This window comes from Labrus mixtus, chromosome 21 (genome assembly GCF_963584025.1).
Source record: "Labrus mixtus chromosome 21, fLabMix1.1, whole genome shotgun sequence".
In the NCBI taxonomy this organism is placed as follows: domain Eukaryota; kingdom Metazoa; phylum Chordata; class Actinopteri; order Labriformes; family Labridae; genus Labrus; species Labrus mixtus.
The window spans coordinates 3,260,750-3,280,075 of NC_083632.1; the positions used below are offsets into that span (position 1 = coordinate 3,260,750).

Consider the following 19,326-nt stretch of genomic DNA (forward strand, 5'->3'; position numbering starts at 1 on the left):
ACAGACTTAAAGATGTAGTACAATTTTAAAATCTGTGTTTCTCCAACACTCTTTGTAGGTTGCAAGTCGAACTTAAATATAAGTGAAAATCAACAAAAATCAAACAAGTGATGGGGATGTGACTTCGAACAGTAGGGAAGTAGTCAGTTAGAAAATTACAACATCCTTATGAGTCAAAAACTGCAGACTGAGTGGATGCTGTAATGTTTGTCATGTTTCCTCTTTGCTGTTAAATTATTGAATCAAGGAAGAAATGTCCAAAGTTATTCAATGTTATTAATATATGTTGCATTACTTCTCTGTATCGGGATCAATTTAACATCAAGCACTACAATAAAATAACCGATAATAATAATAAAATAAGCATTTTTTTCTTAACATAGTTTAGAGTTTTATTGCAAAAATTACAGGTGACTATTATTTAACATTTCTCTGTAATACAAAGATTTTCATAGTCATATCCCTTTTACAAATATTCAGTCAATGTTATATGACTTTCATTGTTGTAGTAGTGTTTATACAAGCAAAGTATCCCGGTTGTCGTTCCCTCTGATGTGAGGGGCTTGGGGCCATGCTCTTTCTGCTGAAGACCTCCAGGGCATAAGGGAGACTGTAGGACTGAAGGGGCTGGAAGGTCGCTCAGCAGGGGCTGGGAGCGTGCACTCTGCAGAGGAGAGGCTGAGTGCCTACTGTGGGGAGAGAGCTCAGTGACCACAGTCTGGAGGTCAGCAGTGGAGTGCCCCCTTCACCCACCCCTTCTGTTTTATTCCTCCATAACAAAGAAGATGGGGAAACAGGCAGTGACTGAGCAGCACTCGACCTACCGCCCTGTTTGAGAGAAGAGAGAGGGGGGTTCCCGGAGTCTCTAAATGTGACAATAATTGATAGATGTCTTTGTGAAACTTCTATGAGGCTTGCTCTCCAGCAAGTCGTGGTGGGGAGTCTTCTCCATTCCACCAATAAAGATGACTTTTCAATGCCTCCACTCAAGCTGCGGTATGTCACAGCGGTGCTGACAATGAGGCAGGTCTGTTTTCAATCACCAACATTGTTGCGTGTTACGGCATCGTCAGAAATGTGCCTAGCTCAGCTCAGGGATTTGGATGACAGTTGCTCTGTAGGAGCGATTGACAGTGTGTTAGGGCCAGCGATGGATGGGGGGAATGTGACAGGGTTTGAATTTACGAGTGCAGGCGGAGGAATCAGTCTGCGGTTTGCATATGAACAACATTGAAACCACGTTTCCCAGGTTAAGGCCACAAGTGCAAATCGAACTGTCTGGGAAAGGTAGCAGCTACTAAGGTCAAGAACATTGCCGCCTGATCTTGAAATGAACTGTGACTCAACGGCACTTGTGCTGCTGTTTTTGAGTGGTGGTGTTTTGTTCGCACCGCTGCAATGGAAGGCCTGGGTCTGCATGTCTGCATCAGTAGGTGCACAAGAGGGGGAGGCACACACAGAGGTCCCCTACTGGGCCCGTTTCTACGGTGACCTGAGAAAGGCCGTAACCAGGTCCGGCTCATTCTCAGGCCTAATCAGCGTATTACCACAAAGGGGGACATGTGTTGCCCCCCCCCCCCACCTCCCTACCCTCCCTACTCAATCCGACCAGCATGGCTGGACACAGGCAGCCAATAAAACCAGGATTAGGAGGGTATCTACACACACTGGGCTGTAGCGAAAAAGTTTCTGAACACGCCCCAATCCCGCCCTGCTCCCTTCACAAACTTCTTTTCAGCATTCACCATCTCTCATTCCTTCCATCTTTCAATTTATCTCACTTGCTCCCGTGTTTATATCCTTCCTTTTGCACGTCCTTTCAGAGCCCTCACCCTGTAAGCCCTTCACACAATGGGACATCCAGAAATTACTAATTTTGCTGGAGCAGCTCAGCAAATTCGCAATGCCACTCCCAATGCCACCCTAAGAAACTCAGCAAAGTTATGCATGCTTAAATGTGGTAGGAGTGTTTGAATTTTTTTTTATAAAATTGAATATTACATTTTGGGTGACTATCATTTCCAAAAAGTAAACTTGTTTAGTCAGATACATAATAAGCAAAAACTGATGAGCCTTATTTTCTTCTTGCTTCCATCTAATTAATACCAGATAAAAGATGACAAAGTCCTGGTGAGCATGTGTTCTGTCTCTGCAGGAAGTGATTTGTGTTTACTGTCATGGTTTGTCTGGGGAATTTTGGAAGTCATATGCATCCTGATGGCTTAGGCTCTGCTGCTGCATCCAACTCCCAAGTCCCTGCTAATGTGTCCTGGAAATGGGTGGGTGTTAAAGATAATATCAGCGCCTTTTGTCAGGCCTTTTTAAGACCGTGAACAAAGACGACAAGAACTCTTCCCCCAAATAAACCTTTTTCATTAGAGCAGCAAACACTTCATCCATTGGGCTGTGTGTGAGCCGCTCAGCAAGGTCCCACAGGGAAGCGCCTAAACCCTCAGCAGTCTTCAGCCGGACACTGAGGCGGCCTAATTAAAGGGCACTTAAGCCCCACAATGTGCAGCAGCGCAGGTTGGAGTTGGTGGGGGTCCCCGCCGAGAGGGACAGAATTCATGGCACTCGTAAACAAGGGAGTCTAGGACAGAGGGACAGAAGAGGGCTCAGTGCCAGAGACTTTGTTCACACAAGATGAAGAGTCAACAGCCTCCCCATCCCTCACCCCTCCTTAGCCATCCCCCCTAATAACCACCTTCTTCAGAGGAGCTGCAAACACAATGCCATCCCACTCCCCTCCTCTTGCTCTCAATCACTGTTGGGACAATGAGGGGAACCCTCCCACCCCACCACCACCATCCTTCTGCCCCTCCCCGACCCCCAAACAGACACTTCTTTTATTGAAATTCTTTGGTGTTCTAATCCTCAGCTTCCTCCAGGGGCAATAATGGACTCCCTGCGTCAGCCTTTTCCAGCGAGGATACCATCCAAGCCTGCCTCGGTCACAAGTCCACCTCTGCTATTTGGAAGGAGCTGCCCCAGCAGTGTCATTCCTGTCACATCCAGCCCATCTACGGGTCGTACAAGCCCCAGTGCCATTGACCTTTAAAACACTGAACCATATGATCATGCAAGTTTTTTTTTATGCAGAAGTTATCAGATGAGTCAACTTTTAGACAAATGGGGAACTATTTTCTTGTGCCTTCTTTAAAGATGATCGTCAATTTAAACAAATCCCGTTTTTATTGCTTCCCATTCATGTTCATCTTTACACCCAGAGTCCGGACTCAAGGAGCAAGTGCCGATTTAGCTGGAAACACAACTTAATGGTGAAAGAAAATTGTAAACAAATGTTGCATGTGAAAGAAAAAGAATGATACAGAAAATGCTTTCAGTATTAAGTATAATGTTAAGGCTATAACCATCATTGATACAGATGGGGTTGACCAAATTAGGCAACACTAACAAAAACTGCAGCCTCCAAAATTTCCTTAAAGATTAACCAAAACTTCTCAAAACCAATTTTGACAAATACTTTTTTGTTTCTTTTTTGAGTCATTGAATTAGTGTTTATTTAGACGTTGTCTGTAGCTAAGTTTACCATATGATAACTGTAATCTGCTTACAGTTATACAAAGGAATACAATTATATTCTACTTGTATACACTGTACGAAGAACCCTATAACCTCAGGCATTATGTGGAGTACATATCATATTAATATGTAGGTGCATCTGATGTGGATTAGATGCAACTAGTACAAACAGAGAGGGAGCTTTGTTGAATTCTTACACCTGTGGTCTTCACTGCACCACAGTGTTTGTGTTGAAGTTTTTCAGCTGAAGGTGCATCACAGCACAGACTCCACGTTGGTGGGGACCAGCCCAAGGTGTGTTGATGGTGACATCTGCTGGTTGCACACAATCAGAAGCTGTTGATTGTCACATACAAACAGTGTATGAAGTGTATGTGAACATGAAGCCTTGAGCCTCATCAATTAAAGCTGCAACCAAGAAATAAGATAATGATTCAGAGGGAAGAATCAATTAAATGTCAATGATTGTTAAAAAATCCAAAAATAGTTTTCCTAATAGTGTGTTTATTTCAGAATGAAACCAAATGGAAGGAAAGAAAATCTTGGATTTTAAATTGTTTTTTTCCCTCTGACAACAGGAGCAGAATGTGTCACATGTAATTATGTAAAACAATTATCTTTTAGCACAATACCTTACAATTTAGATTTGTATAAAAAACTAAGGAAAAGCTGTTTACAAAGTGGACTGCTTTGCCCTCAAAGGGTTTGCCAATGGTTGGAAATTTATAACTGCTCTGACAGACTTTAAAAAATGTATGCAGTTTTTAGAACATTAAGTAATGCAACACCAAATTTTCTGATTGTACATCATTGAAATATTGCAATCTCCGCTATACAAAGTGATAAACAGCTAATAAATACACTCCAAATATTCCTTTATTTCAACTTCTATTGCATGTTGCAATCACTCAATTTTTCTTCAGAAATCTTTAAAAATAGACTACACAAGCTGCAATCTCCAGGAATCCCTTCCATCAACAACAAAGAGAGGACATAAAGAACTTGCTTTCTTGAAGTACAAAGTTGTAACAGCACATGATAGTGTATCACTGATGTTAGAACAAAGAAACCATTTTGTGATGACTAAAAGGATACTCAACTTCTGCATACCTGCACAAATTCTAATAGTTCTTCTACTTACTAATCTAACCGCTGTTGCTATTTTCTCAATATTATTGCTTGTTTAGAAGTCGTATCCTTATCAGGCCTAACATTGAATTTGCTCTTCATTGGCACATGTTCAGTTTAGTTTGTCTTATTAGTTTGTTTGACAGGTTCCAAGCTTTGTAGAGACACTGATGCTAGAGCAAAATACAACATCAAATGCATCTTTCCGGTAACATCTTATATCCTGATCACAAGTCCCGTTAACAGAATCACATTTCGTCTGAAAGGCTCAGCAAGACGTCCCATGGGCATTTGTCCAAAGTGCTGAGAGATGTACTCTGAGGAAGAACATCACTAAACATCTGTTAAATATGTGATTGTGCAGAAATGGATACGACTGCAAGACTTTGAAGCGTTGATTTGATCACTTTCAGTGGTAGCAGTTTTTTTAATGGCAAAGATCAGATACCCACTCCAATATGTACTTAGCTGAATGCACATTTTGATTAATAAAACATAAAAGGACAACTTTTTGGACAATGAATGATGAAATTAATGAATTATTCTAAAACATCTTATTTGGTATTTTACATATTTAATTATTATTTTTTAAACTGTGAGCAGTTTTTAGCGTTGATATTGTAGGCATGCTTTGTAATGATTTGTGTCATCACTTTTAAAATAGCTTTTGATCTCAATACTATCATTTGCACATTAAATTAAAGTGTACATTTTTTATTAAACTGAAAGGACTGAAAACGGGTCAATGCTCTTCATTTCAGCCAATACTAAATGTTGCATGGGCTAGGATAGTGCCAGAGGAGTAGCCGACCAGGCTGGTGGTTCCCTTTTTTTTTTTAAATGGGACCGGAGGTTGTGCTCAAATTATCAAGGTATCACACTTCTCAGCCTCTTGGGGAAAATTTACTCTAGGTTTCTGGAAAGGAGGCTTTGACTGATTGTTGAACCTCGGATACAGGAGCAACAATTTGGATTCCATCCTGGCTGTGGAACAACTCTTTACTCTCGCAGGGCTTCTGAGGCGAGCATGAGAGTTTGCTCATCAAGTCTACATGTGTTTTGTGGACTTCGAGAAGGCCTACAACAGTGTCCCTCGTAGGGTCATGTTGGGTAACTGCGGGAATATGTGGTCCCGGGTCCGTTCTATGAGCCATCCTGTGTACCTGTTTGACCAAAATGAGAGCTTTGTCCGCATCCTCGGGACAAAGTCAGACACATTCTCAGCTCATGTTGGCCTTTCACCATGTGCTTTTGAGAATAAATAAAGGTTTCCTCTTAGCACCGATTCTGTTATTGATTCTCGTGGACATGAAGTCAAGGCGCACAGGGTTTCTGATTTTGGGACTGCAAAATCTTATCTCTGTTTTCTTTGCAGTTAAGGTAGATTTGTTGGCTTTCTCAGGCTGGGACCTCCAGCAGGTAGTGGGGCAGTTTTCAGCCAAGTGAGAAGTGCCTCGGATGAGGGTATAGCACCTCCAAGTCCGAGGCCATGGTTGCTCCGTGCAGATGTGGAGTGAGGCTTTGCCCCAAGTGAAAGACTTTAAGTATTCCCTCGTCTTGTTCACAAGTGAGGGTGAGATGGACCATAAAATTGACAGGCAGATTGGTGCAACGTCGACAGTAGTGGGGGCGTTGTACCGGACCATCATGGTGGGAAGGAGCTTAGAATGAAGACAAAAAGACAAAGCTTTCGATTTACTAGTCAATCTATGGTCATGAGCTTTGGGTAGTGACTGAAAAAATACGATCACAGATGCGAGCGGCCCAAATGAGTTTCCCCAGGAGGCTGGCTTAGAGATCGGGTGAGGAGCTTGGACATTTGGGGGGAGCATGGAAAAGAGCCACTGCTCCTTTGCGCCCCCTGGTGCCTTCCTCATGGAGGTTTTCCAGGTATGCCCAACTTGGAGGAGACCCTGGGCTAGACCCAGTGCCTATCTGGCCTTTGAACGTTTCAGAATCCCCCAGGCCGAGTTATAAAATGCTGCTGGGGTGTCTAGGTTATATCACATCACCTGTTGCCACCTGACCTGACCTCAGATAAGTGAAAGAAATGGATGGAAGGTCTCCATTTCAAATCTGTGTCTCTAGATGCCATGTATGCAGATGACGTCGTTTTGTTCTCACACTTCATCTGTAGGCGTCATAACTCCCCCCCCCCCCCCCCCCCCCCCTCCTTAGGTTTGCATTATCAATGTCAAATATTTGTCCATTGTTCCAGCTCCAGCAGTGATCTCACAGCTCTGTCATCTTTAGTTCTCCTCTGAACAGAGCTCTAGGTTTACACAGCGAACACAGCCATAGCACCCAGGGCTATGAACATATGAGAGTCCACTGTCAGTCGGCCAAACCTGTTCCCTGACACTGATCACAGGGGTACCACAGAAACGCTGGGTGTCACGTAACATGGCATGCAAGTAGAACACAGCTCACCCCATTTGGCCTCCGGCTACTGTGGGACTAAATTAGTATTAAGGCTTATCTTGGGAGCTAAAACATGACACTGTTGATCTTTGATTTAGGCACAAGAGTATCAGTCTTGTCAGTCTTTTTTCATTGCCGCCAGCAAGGTCTCCACTCACCTTGAGTACATAAATAGTGAAAGGCCTCCTTTTGTACTTTGGGTACTAAATATGTATCAGAGAGGCATCAGAGCTATTGGCTGTTTGAATTAAACAGAAATGAAGACTGATCTTTCATACATAAACATAGCTGTTTTATGTTTTTTTCTTTAAGTTTCATTTTGGGCTTCTGCCTTTATTTAGGGTTAGGGTTGGGGGGGGGGGGGGGGGGGGAGAGAGAGAGTGGGGAATGACTTGCGGGAAAGGAGCCACATGTCAGACTTCATCATATCACACTGTTCATACAGTATATGTCCTATTTAAATGTAGCTGTTTATCCTTTATATTTCCCCTATACATATGTAGTTTTTACACTTATTTGTAGAAGCTAAACTGCTTTGTATGTCCTTTTGCATTTGAACTCTGTGCATGACAGTATGTTACATCTAATCTTATTTGACAAGGTTTGAATATGTTTACATGAAATGTCTTGACATCTGTTTGAAAGATTTCCTTGATATTAATCAAAGGCATTCTGGTTCGCCCCAGGATGAATTTAATAAGCTAATGGGAACCCCACTTGTTATCTTGCAAAAGTAATAGCATTTATATCAGCCTCAACTGTACCTTTTGTGTGTGTGTTTTTTTGAAAAAAAAAAAAAGATTTATTTTTGGGCTTTTGTGCCTTTATTTGAGAGACATGACAGTGGATAGAGGTGGGAATTAGGGACAGAGAGAGTGGGGAGTGACGTGCGGGAAAGGAGCCAGAGGTCAGATTTTAGCCCAGGCTGCCCGCTTCGAGGACTATGGCCTCTGTACATGGGGCACGCGCCCTAACCAGTCGGCCAACAGCGCCAAAGCATAGACTGTAAAAATAAAGCTGTACCTTGTGTTAAGTGCAACTTGGCATGTTTATCAAGCTAATGGCAAAACTAATATGATGTCACTGGTTAACAGAAAGTTTGCATTGTTTTTGTGATCATGTCATTGTAAATGTACAACTCATACTTTAGCACTGCTGTGGCTACTAACACATGTCTATGCTCTTAGTTCAGCATTTTTTTAACTTTATTAACAACAATTATTGCAAAAATATTTACAATATTATATCAAAGTCATCGAAGGAATTAATGCAAATACATGTACTTCTTCCTGTTCATAACCTTTACTGCCAGAATTTAGTAGAGATGTACAAAAAAACCAAAAACGATTTTTACAACTATTGCCAAGAAGAATTGGGTATTATATTATTCTATAGTTTTTCAAAAATCTTATTTTATATAGAAAATTGAATCTTGTTTCATAGTTTTCAAATGTTTTCATTCTCAATCCCATTCTCAAAGTGTCAATCATGCCCTCTTCCTCGGACCCACCTCCGCAGTGACGTCAAAAAGGGGGCGTAGTCCGCGTTTAGTCAACGCTTTAAACGCTGATTGGTCAATTTCGGCCACGTGACGCGCAACAACCAACCGCAGCAAAGTGCGAGGAGTGAGGGAACCGAGCCGAAATACGGGGCCGTGGTAACGAATAGCGATGACGTTACATCATGAACTGTGCTGTGTTGTCACCAGCTGTTGTCTGGAAGACGAAGGAAAAAGTGTCTCGGTTGATCGTGAGACCCGCGAGCGCACCGGAGCACGGAGCAGCACGCTTTTGGAGGTGAAGGATGGTACCGGATGACTGATCGAAAGACCCCGGACCTGCAGCCAGCTCCACAGTGATAGTATCAATTACATAAATGAAGACAGAAACTGTGATAACGGACAAGTACCCACACAGGTTGGAGTTGAAGCCATTTTTCTCTGCAGTGAGTGGAACCATTTACTTACTCACTTACAGCGGATGTTTTGGTGTACATTAAACTCTTAATAGTGCTACAGTATGTAGCACACTTGTAGACGTGACGTTGCAGATCACGATGTAGCCAGTTACATTGTAGGGCTCTTACAACTTACAACACAGCATGCTGGAATGACCAGCTGCCTGCTGCTACATGGTTTACTCAATCAATTAGTGTCGAGCAGGCACATACTGATGAGCTCAGCACGTTTTCTTTAAGTCAAAGGTCACTGCTTAAAATGAGCCCTCTTATATCCAAGTTTACCCTCAGGCCAATTAATGTTACCCTCTTGTTTCCAATTGGCCTGCAATTGTTTGTTTGGATCATCATGAGTGTGCTTTATTGCACAATATCCTAAATAATATCTGCTTTAATTAAGAATAAGAGGTCTAGGCACCATAGTGTGTCTCACTTCTACTGCTAAAATGATACGAAAAAGATGCACCATGATGTGTAAACGGATATATAAAAATACATGTTCATATTAAGCATGTTGTGTTTTGTTCCTTGGTAACCATGGTAATCAAATATGTCCTAAAACACTTCTCATATTTGTTAAGCGCAAACCCTTTAACTGCTAACTTCCTGTTTCAGAATTTTGTTTTAGCAGCTCTTTTTTTAGGTATCAGAGGTTTCTTATATAAACATTAAATCATCACAAGACTGACAAATGGATAAAGTTGATTATGCGAAAAGTGTTGTTATGCAATAGCTTCCATAATGACCCATGAAATGATGCAACTCTAAGTTTGTGAATACAATTATTGAGTTAAGGCCCAGCCCTACAAAAGCAGTTATTATTTTAATTTAACAGCTCAAGCTTGGAGCATCAAGTTATATATTTTCACACATAGTGTTCAGCATGTCTAGGAGAGGTTTTATTAATACTCCAGATTATGTGTTGCCAGATAACCTTTTTTTTTTGTATCTCACAGGAGACGGGTAGGAGCACAAGCCTGGCACAAAGTTCAAACAGGAGGTTCAAAGAGTCGATACAGTGCTTTTGAAGTGGCACCAACGCCATCATGAATGTGGGCACGGCGCACAGCGAGGTGAACCCGAACACTCGTGTGATGAACAGCAGGGGGATGTGGCTCTCTTACATCCTGGGCATCGGCCTCCTGCACGTCATCCTGCTCAGCATTCCCTTCGCCAGCGTACCTGTGGTCTGGACCCTCACCAACCTCATACACAATCTGGTCAGTGAAGCATAATTTCCACGAGCGCAACCAGCTTCACCGCCGTTCTTTTCACGATAGGTTGAACAAGTCAGGGCAGATGAGGACACTTAAAAGTGCGGCCTGGTTAAACGGTTTGGTGTTTGATGAATGACCAAAGTTTCTGAAGTGAACAAATCTCTGCACAGACGCAGGAATGTTTTATTTAACGGCTCTCAGTCATGCTCCTTGTTACTAAATAGTTGCCAATAATATTTCAGCAGTCTGTAATTTCAGAGCTGAGGTCACTCTAGCATCTTGAACATAGATGATCTAAGGCCCTCATTTTCAGAAAAAATAAAAATAAAGCAAGATATCGCCAACAGTTTGATGTTGTTAAAGTAATGTTTGTTTTTGTGATGTTACATCCATCATACATTTTTTAACATAATTTATATTCAATATCTTAAAATATATGAATGGAATCTCTCAGTCATTTTGGGTGGGCCAGTTGCACATTCGTGGGTGGTCCCAGGTCCAGACGGCCCAGCCATTACCCTGCGTCTGCCTTAACCCAACCAAACTTTAACCATTTCACAAAGCACAACTGTATTTATATCCAGACACCAAAATACCAAAAAAAACATGGTTTTGGCTGAATTCCATAGGTGTATTTTTAGTTTCTCACAGGACACTGTTCTTCTGGATAAAACGTTTTGCTTGATGGCCACTGAGCTCCCTGAATCCTGCACTGCTTTGTCTCGCAAAACCACTCCAATCCAGGAGATATATATGTTGTCCTTCATTAAATAGTCAGGGTTGGTGTAGATTAAAAACGCTTCTTCATCTTGTAATCCTGAAAACACTTCCACTTGATGCACGTGGGCCTCCTGCTGGTTTAGGAGCCAGTTCAGTAAATCAAGAATCTGGGAAAATGAAGCCCTTAAAGGAAGATTGAAACCAAAACAAACTGCTGTTTGGCCGAACCTCCGCTATTCTCCAGAGACACACCTCCAACCCCTCTCCACTCACATTCCCATGAAGGAGTTATCAATTAGAACGCACCATAATTAAGCACCATTAAGCGCAAGCAGCGGACAAAGTTGTCCTTTGCTCGAGCTGCAATCACCTGTGACCTGCCTTGTTGTGTTAGCATGCTAATGTTAGCACGCTTTAGTTAGCTTGTAGCTTCATATTGCACATAAACTGACACAGAATGACCGTGATCTAAAGACACCTATGTGACATCCAAATAATCAGTGAGTATGTTCTTCTTCCCTCTAGTCCTTGACTAAAACAGCTTTTATACACAAGGGGAGGAGCCGGCAGTCCCGTCCATGTAAACACGGCTCTGACAACGACACAGCCAGCGAGACTCGAGCTTCTCACTCATTGTAGACAGTCATGACTCAGAGACACATTTACACAGGATTGACTGGATTTCTGCTGTGTTTATGTCAAATTTGTTTTTAACTACAGTATGTGTCTCTCATCTCTTTCAGTGTATGTACCTCCTACTTCACACGGTAAAAGGGACGCCGTTTGAGACCCCGGACCAGGGCAAAGCTCGCCTCCTTACACACTGGGAGCAGATGGACTACGGCGTGCAGTTTACTGCTTCGCGCAAGTTCCTCACTATCACACCCATTGTCTTGTAAGTGGCTCTCAAATCCTCATCCACAGCTTTAATTGTGTAACAGGTAGTAGAGGAACAGCTATCTATACAGAGCGGATCTGAATTAGAGTACACACTGAGAAACAAGTAGAGCAGGACCGTGTGGACTGTGGGGCAAACATTTGACATTAACAAGGTGAAGACAGATGAAGAGAGAATAAACCAGAATGACTCCCTGGTGCTTCAACAAGGATGTAATCCCTCACTGGCTTCCCATGCGAAACCATTTAAATATGTTTGTGAGTCTCTAAGGAAGTGGTTGGTTAATTGCATTTTTCCTGTTGTAGTTACCTTAATCAGCCTGCTTGCTTTACTTATTTTATTTTCAACTAAATTCACACAAACTTGAAACTTTGCTGATTTAATTTGTTCAAACTTGTCCGCTTTTACCTCTATTTGATTTTTCCCTCAGGATGAGTGTCGATTGATTATCCTCCCTGCTGCTCCCTTATTAGTCAAGCTCGCACATTGTTAAGGGGCTTAGTATTTGCAACAGGACCCCATGCTGCTTTCCTGCCCTTTGCTTTGCTTATTAACCAGCAGAGTTGAGGAGTTTACAGGAAGCACTCTCTCGCGCTCCCTGGGGTCGGGTTTGCCAGCTCAGCCTGAGCAAAGCAGTTTTGCAGGTGTGCGTTTTATTTACACGCTCGTTTCAAAAGCCTCCCCTTCAATTTTATTTCAGTAGCAGCGGGAAGACACAAGCGGTCAGTTCTCTTAGCTCTGGATGGAAAAAAGGCTTCACATCTACTAAAGTGTCTCATGAGCCTTTATTACATGTCTTCACTCGTTCAGGAAAGAACAGGATGTGCAGTTCCTCAGTCGAAGCTCCAAAAAAAAATCCAAACTCTTCTGTGTTGTTGGATCTTAGAATGCTGTTTACATCAAAACATGGTTGCTTTTATTGCTTGTAGTGTCTCTCCACTTAAACCACATATGTACATCTGCTGCCAGCATGTTGCAACACAGTCATGGCTCATATGATAGTGATGGGAGATTTTTAAAGTAGCATTTCTAACTGTCAGTCCTGTTTTGACTTAATTTTTTGTCCCCAATGGAACGTAAATATCTCAGCGAGTGAACAACCTTTGGCACAGAAAACTCGGTCAATCACAGACAGTTCAGGCAGAGCAGCCAGAGAATATCAGGGGGAAAACCTGAGAATGATCTGTAAAATATTTAGCCATTGAATGAGTTCATTAAGTTGTGTTTTTGAACAGAAATAACTGAGGTGTAGTCCCAGAAACACTCCAATGAAGTCGTTTGACTTTGACTTATTCAATGTTTGTCTTATAATCAGGTCATGAAAGTGCAGCTGGACACATTAAGAGGTTACAAACCAACTTTTACTACAAACAAAAAATAATTCAGTGGATAACTTCTTCAAGACAGGAACCAAAGAGAAGGACTAACGTTTCGATGCAACGCGTTTTCTTCAGTCAAACGTTAGTTTTTCGCACCTTTATTGAATCTCCCTGAAGTGATTGGTGTGCTCCAGTATTTTCTTTGGTTCTTTGGTTTCTCCATGAGCACAGACCTCCATTTGTTTACTGGCTCAAGAGCAAAAGGGTTTCTTTCTACTCAGCTTTTATTACAGTCATGATTAGTGCTGCTCAACAATCCTATTTTCATCATATTAGCAACATGAGCAGAGTTCCAGCTAATGTGCATTCTTTAACTATTTCTTATATTCTACAATTCACTTAGCAGACGCTTTTATCCAAAGCGACGTACATCAGAGAGTAAGTACAACACAAGCAAGGATCTAGAAAAAAGGGAACAATGTCAGTAAGAGCAAACAATCAGCTTTGAGTCTGATTGGACACACAGGTGCTGACAGGAAGTGACCAGAGGCAAAGCACAACATTGACGGCAGTTCTTGAGAGCTCTAATCAGTATAGAAACCATCTTTAAAGTCGTCGTTATCAAACAAAAACCATCGTCATTACCATCATTAAGTTAGTAGGTATTCATGAAAGAGCTGGGTCTTTAGCTTTTTCTTAAAGGTGCAGAGGGACTCTGCAGATCGAATGGAGTTTGGAAGTTATATATCACACTTTATTTTGGTATTGAACAATGATATCATACATCTCTTCTTTTTCTAATAAGTTGCAAGCCTAGTCATTATTTATCATTCTGTTGTGGCTTAAAATTATATGAAATACATTTTTAAAAAATCCTAAAAATAAAAAAATTGGGACTTTTCTAACCGCTGGTTTTGCACCTATTCTGCGTGTTGAAACAGTCTCACAGAGTCTGGTGTTGGCACTGTGTGTATGAGTTAGGAAACGTCTCACTGTGGTTATCAGAAGAAAAACAGAGTGAGACATTTTTTGGATATTGAGTAATGTTAAATTGTGTGATTTCCATCCACGTTATTCCTTACTTGTTGTTTAGCTTGTAAACAGAATGACTCATCTGGAGACAAAAAGAAAGTGTATGTAAAGATAATCTGCTAATCATAACAAGTTCTTCTTCTTCTGTGTCTTTTTGTGCAGGTATATACTCACCAGCTTCTACACCAAATACGACCGGGTCCATTTTGTGGTCAACACGGTGTCTTTGCTCACTGTGCTCATCCCTAAGCTGCCTCAGCTGCACGGTGTGAGGATCTTCGGCATTAATAAGTACTGACAACGCTGAAGAGGACACCGCCTCCTTCCTTCAGTCCCCGTGGACTTGCTGAGAGCACACAGGGTATCGGGCCTCTGATTTTGGCTGCAGATTGACGAGGATCGGTAGCTCTCGACTCTGCTGAGCGCTGCTCTAAATGAAGCCTACAGGGGATACCGCCATGGTACCAGACCCCAAGAAAGTGACACAATACACTTTTACAGACAGGACAAAGGGAAAGTGGACTGCAGTGGTTCTTGGTGGCCTATTTCCTTTGACTTAAAGGTTTTTCTAGAGACACTTTAAAAGCATTCTTAAGGGAGCATTATGTCTGTTTTATATCCGTCAGGTGTCGAGAGGAGAGGGCGGTGTAGCTGCACAACAACACAGGCACTCTGAGGCTGTAGACAAAGTCATTCTGTATGTAATGATACAGTGCTGTATTTATTTAGCTTTTAGCTTCTTTTACTCTGGTCTTTTTGAGCTTCAGAGGAGAGAGGAACGGACTTTGATGAAACGGTGAGGGACTTGTGAAGTGCTGCAGAGACGAGAAACCACAAAAGTTTTATTTTTAGCACTCGCTGTTCTGCTCAGGGCAAAGACGGGGAAGTTAAGCAACCCTTTCTTTTTTTATCTGACCGTTTCCATATTTGGACTCCTCTTGTCCTGCTCTGTGTGGCAGTTAGCCTCCCATCTGCAGAATCGTCTGGCCTGAGTGCAGAAAGAATTCACTCCTCTGATCCAACACAAAATAGTGAGAAATCTTTCAATTTGTCGCTTAGAGACTTGTCCTTAATAATTTCAAAGTTTTGTGTAAAGACACATGTTGCTCCTCTGTAGGAAAACTATTTAGCCATTCTATAAGTCTGAGCTTTACCTGCGTCTCAGTTCAGGATCTGGAGGCAAACAACATATTCTGAGTAACCCTCTGAGAAGGGTCTGCCTCTCAAACTAAAACAATCAAATACAGAAGTCTGGTAGATCCTGAGAAGTGTTTTTAATGTTAAGTTCTTTCACATTTACAGATGATAGGAACAGATTTTAGAGCCATGTTTGTCTTCACCAGCTTCTGGCTAAAACATTTAGCAAAGAGTTTCCAACCTGAAGAAGCTGAGGAGCCATCGAGCTATCGGCCGCTGCTTTCTGAGCTGGTTGAGCGCTGTAGGTTTTAGTTGTTTGCTTTCTTAAAGCTGAGAGGAAGTACAAAGTTAGATGTTTTGTAAGTTTGTTTCTTAGGGATCCCGCTTAGTCTTTTGTTTGTGTCAATTAAAAGCAAAATGAGGACGACTATGCATAGAAGATAATGTAGAAGAATCTCATTCTGATATAATCCCTCATTTTCATCACACAGGAAACAACACTCATTGTGTCTTACCTAATGACACCCGGCCTTCTGCTTTTTTTTTTTTGCCTGTTTGATACATTTCTGAACTTCATTCTTTGCACAATGGGTGTGTGGCCCCAAGCAGATAGTCAGGGGGCAGGCAGGGCTTCATGAAAAGGTAGCAGCCAGGTGCATCAGAGGAAGGGAGCGGGACGACTTTTATCTGTGTTCAGAAACTGCAAACAGCTAATCCTTCTCACTCTGGTTTTTAAGAATCGCTGACTTGTGTCCAGCTTTAACTCTGGTCGTCTGCCAAGATAGAAACCAGTGGAAAGAAAGATGTGTTCACCAAAAATTTAAAGCCACAGTTTTTTTTTTTTTAAAAGTAGGGTAGACATAAAAAAGTCTGATCCAAATCCAGATCCTTCAAAACAGTTAAGTGATCCCTCTCAATGCTGTCAGGATCTTTTTTATGATGCAAAGAAAGGTAGAGTGCTAAAGGGATTCTGAGGGATGTTACAGAGCTGCTTTGTTTTTTGATTAGGACTGACTAAAAGTGAACATGTTAATGTTCTTTTAGAGAACGGTTAGAGTACATTTCTGCTTGTTTACTGCAGCTGTTTAATCTGTTTCACTTGGCAGAGGAAGGTCACCATGGTCACTGATTCACTGTGGCCAGTAGTTTGTAAAAGTCAAGTACATATACTATGATCAGATCGAGTGTGTTAGGAATGTAGTTTGGGAGCTTTCTTCTCAATTTCATTCAGCTTTGCTTTGTGGGAAATCATTTGATGGTTGTAAAATAAATGCGTTAAATCTCCTACAAGAGCAACTATTGCGGAAAAACTCCAATTTCCAAAAAGTGATTTAAAATATATTTCAATGGATGCCTTGGCACAGGCAGAATCTAACCCCATCTTGGATTCTGCCTGTGTGAAGGCGTCCATTGAAATATATTTTTGGATGTCGAAGGTCCTTCTGAGAGCATTGACCTCCACCGGTGTAGGGGCTGAAACGCAAGAGTTTCCTTGTAGTTCACAGAAAAAGTAATATATGATATCTAAATGGTAAATGGACTTGAGCTTGTATGGTGCTTTCTAGTCTTCTAACTACTCAGAGCACTTTTTACACCGCAGGTCATACTAAACCATTCACACGCTGATGTGTAAAATGTCCATCAGAAGTAACTTATCCATTCATACACCGCTGATGCAGCAGTGGGAGCAACTTGGGGTTAAGTGTCTTGCCCAAGGACACATCGGATATGTTGCTGCAGGAGTTGGGGATCGAACCCCCTGACCGCCCAGTTGAGAGAGGACCGGCTCTTCCACTGAGCCGCAGTACCAAACAATGTTCACGTTTAGATTATTTTTTAAACAGTGTGGTCATAGTGAGAGCTGCAGATTAAAAATCCTCTCCAGAGTGGACCAAATATAAGAAAAATCCAACTTACTTTTTAAAATATGTTTAAAGATGTTAGCTTGAACAAGATGAGCACATGTTAGTCTCAGAGGTAGTGATGATAGCCAGTAGCTGAAGAAGTAGCAAAATGACAGACTGTGACAGCACGAGTTGTTGTAGAGAGAGAAACAGTTTAATCCGTGTTGGAAATGATAGACAAAGGAAAAGACAATGATTAATCTCCGTCGTTTCATTGAGCAGATTGATGTGGCCGTCGAGCCAAAGAACCATCGCTTTGTAAACACAACTGTCCTGACTTCAGTGTGATGTTTGTTGTCACCATAAAGGGCTTACTTCAAAGACATGCTGTGATCATTCATTCATAGCACAAAAGTGATTTTTTTTTTCCTCCAACATTGCAACAGTTTGTATTGAGTGTTGACTAAATGTGAAACTGTGTGCTCTCAGCTTCTGTTTGTTGATGAGCGTCAGTGGAGTTTGAAGGAAATGTGTACGAGTGCTCGATCCAAATTACAGTATTTTTAGAAAACGATCTGGAAAAGTCTCCTGTTTTTTCTTCTTATCAGACCGTGTTTTATTCAAATGGACAATAAATGTTGTATCGATGAAGACACTGGCAGTGTCAAAGGTTGTTTTCTTTATTGATTGGAACAACCTGCGGCTCTGTTGAAGTTACAATCCAACATTTTCAACTTTAAGACAACACTAGTAGTATGTTGACACCAGGGAAGTAGAAGTCCAAGGCTATCAATATTGGCTAATTTATCGTTTTAAATTGTGAAAAGTTGCAAGCAAACTCCTGCAGGCTGTCCTAATTTCACAAATAAATTACTGTACCTAAAGTGTGCAGGAGTCTGCCTGCAATTTTTGATGGATTCATGAGGATAGATAGGCACCTGTCTCATGATATAGATGTAATTATTTTTTATCTTTGGTACTTTTCCGTACTACCAAACATTAAAATAAAGGCGATTGGGGCGTCTGGTAGCCTGTGGTTGTGTCGCACGCCCCATGTAAAAAGGTTGTAGTCCTCAACAATGTGCCTGTGGGTTCGAGTCCGACCTCAGCCCATTGCTGCATGCCATCCCCCCCCCCCCCAAAGTTGACCACAAATCTAACTTAAAAAATGTCGATTGTATCATAAAAAATGTGGTATTGAAAAGTATTGCAGTATTTTATGAATGTTGAAAAACCTACAGGCAGCATGAAAGAAGAATTCTCTTTAAAATTTTCAAAATTATTTTATCTACAGTGCTGCTGTCTGACTGATAATTTTTGTTTTCATGGATTTTTTTCACTGCATTTATTTATTTTTTCACTTGTCTTTTTTACAATTTACAACAGAGTTTCAGAGTTTGATGAAACAGATACAAGTGTGCATGAACCACAGATGTCACAGCTTTTTAGCTAACTCTGGCCTGACAGTTGTGCAAATAAACTTATAATAATACATGTGCAGGGCATGCTGATTGCTGATTTACACCGGACAGATGAAAAATGATATTAAGCCAAGACCCTGCTGCTTAAACCTCGCTTTTTATGACCTCCTGTCATCTCCACCTGATGCTCCAAATCAAAAATTAAATCCAGGGTTTTTATGTGACATGAAAACATGCCAGCTTTTGCGCATCACTCGCTCCGTTGCACAGAAGCAGAGCATTGCTCAACATTGATTCCTGTGAAAGCAGCAGTGAGGGATCAGGGTGGATATATCAGGATATCATGTTGGATTTACTGTCCTGCTGTGAGAGCAAAGGTTCTGCACTCTTACAGAGAAACACTCTGTATTTGTTTGGAGAAGTCTTTTTATTTTGTATACTGTGATAGCAACAATATAACTGAGACATAAACAATAATTATGTAGTTCCATAAGCAGTCATCTTCCTTTGGACATGGCTCAGTGTTGACATACAGTAATATCAATAAGGATAAACCATAATTGCATGTACAGAATGAGACCAGGTAGGAAGAAAACGTTAATCTGTACATTATAGTTAATCAGGCTTAGGGAGAAGATTCAATCTTAGATCGTTTAATTTAATTTGTCCGGCTCAGTTTTAAATCGATAA

The 19,326-nt window shown here is 41.5% G+C and overlaps 1 protein-coding gene and 1 long non-coding RNA gene across 3 annotated transcripts in view; one reads left to right on the forward strand and one right to left on the reverse strand.

The window, feature by feature from the left end:
• LOC132955552 (uncharacterized) overlaps positions 1 to 19,326 on the reverse strand; it is a 735,720-nt gene that overhangs the window by 312,058 nt on the left and 404,336 nt on the right. The gene's annotated exons all lie outside the window — the stretch shown is intronic.
• Positions 8,745 to 17,789, forward strand: ormdl3 (ORMDL sphingolipid biosynthesis regulator 3). The gene is made up of 4 exons (XM_061028434.1): positions 8,745 to 9,036; positions 10,005 to 10,268; positions 11,729 to 11,880; positions 14,397 to 17,789. The coding sequence occupies exons 2-4, from the start codon at positions 10,095 to 10,097 to the stop codon at positions 14,530 to 14,532; spliced, it is 462 nt and encodes a 153-aa protein (XP_060884417.1). The 5' UTR covers positions 8,745 to 9,036; positions 10,005 to 10,094; the 3' UTR covers positions 14,533 to 17,789.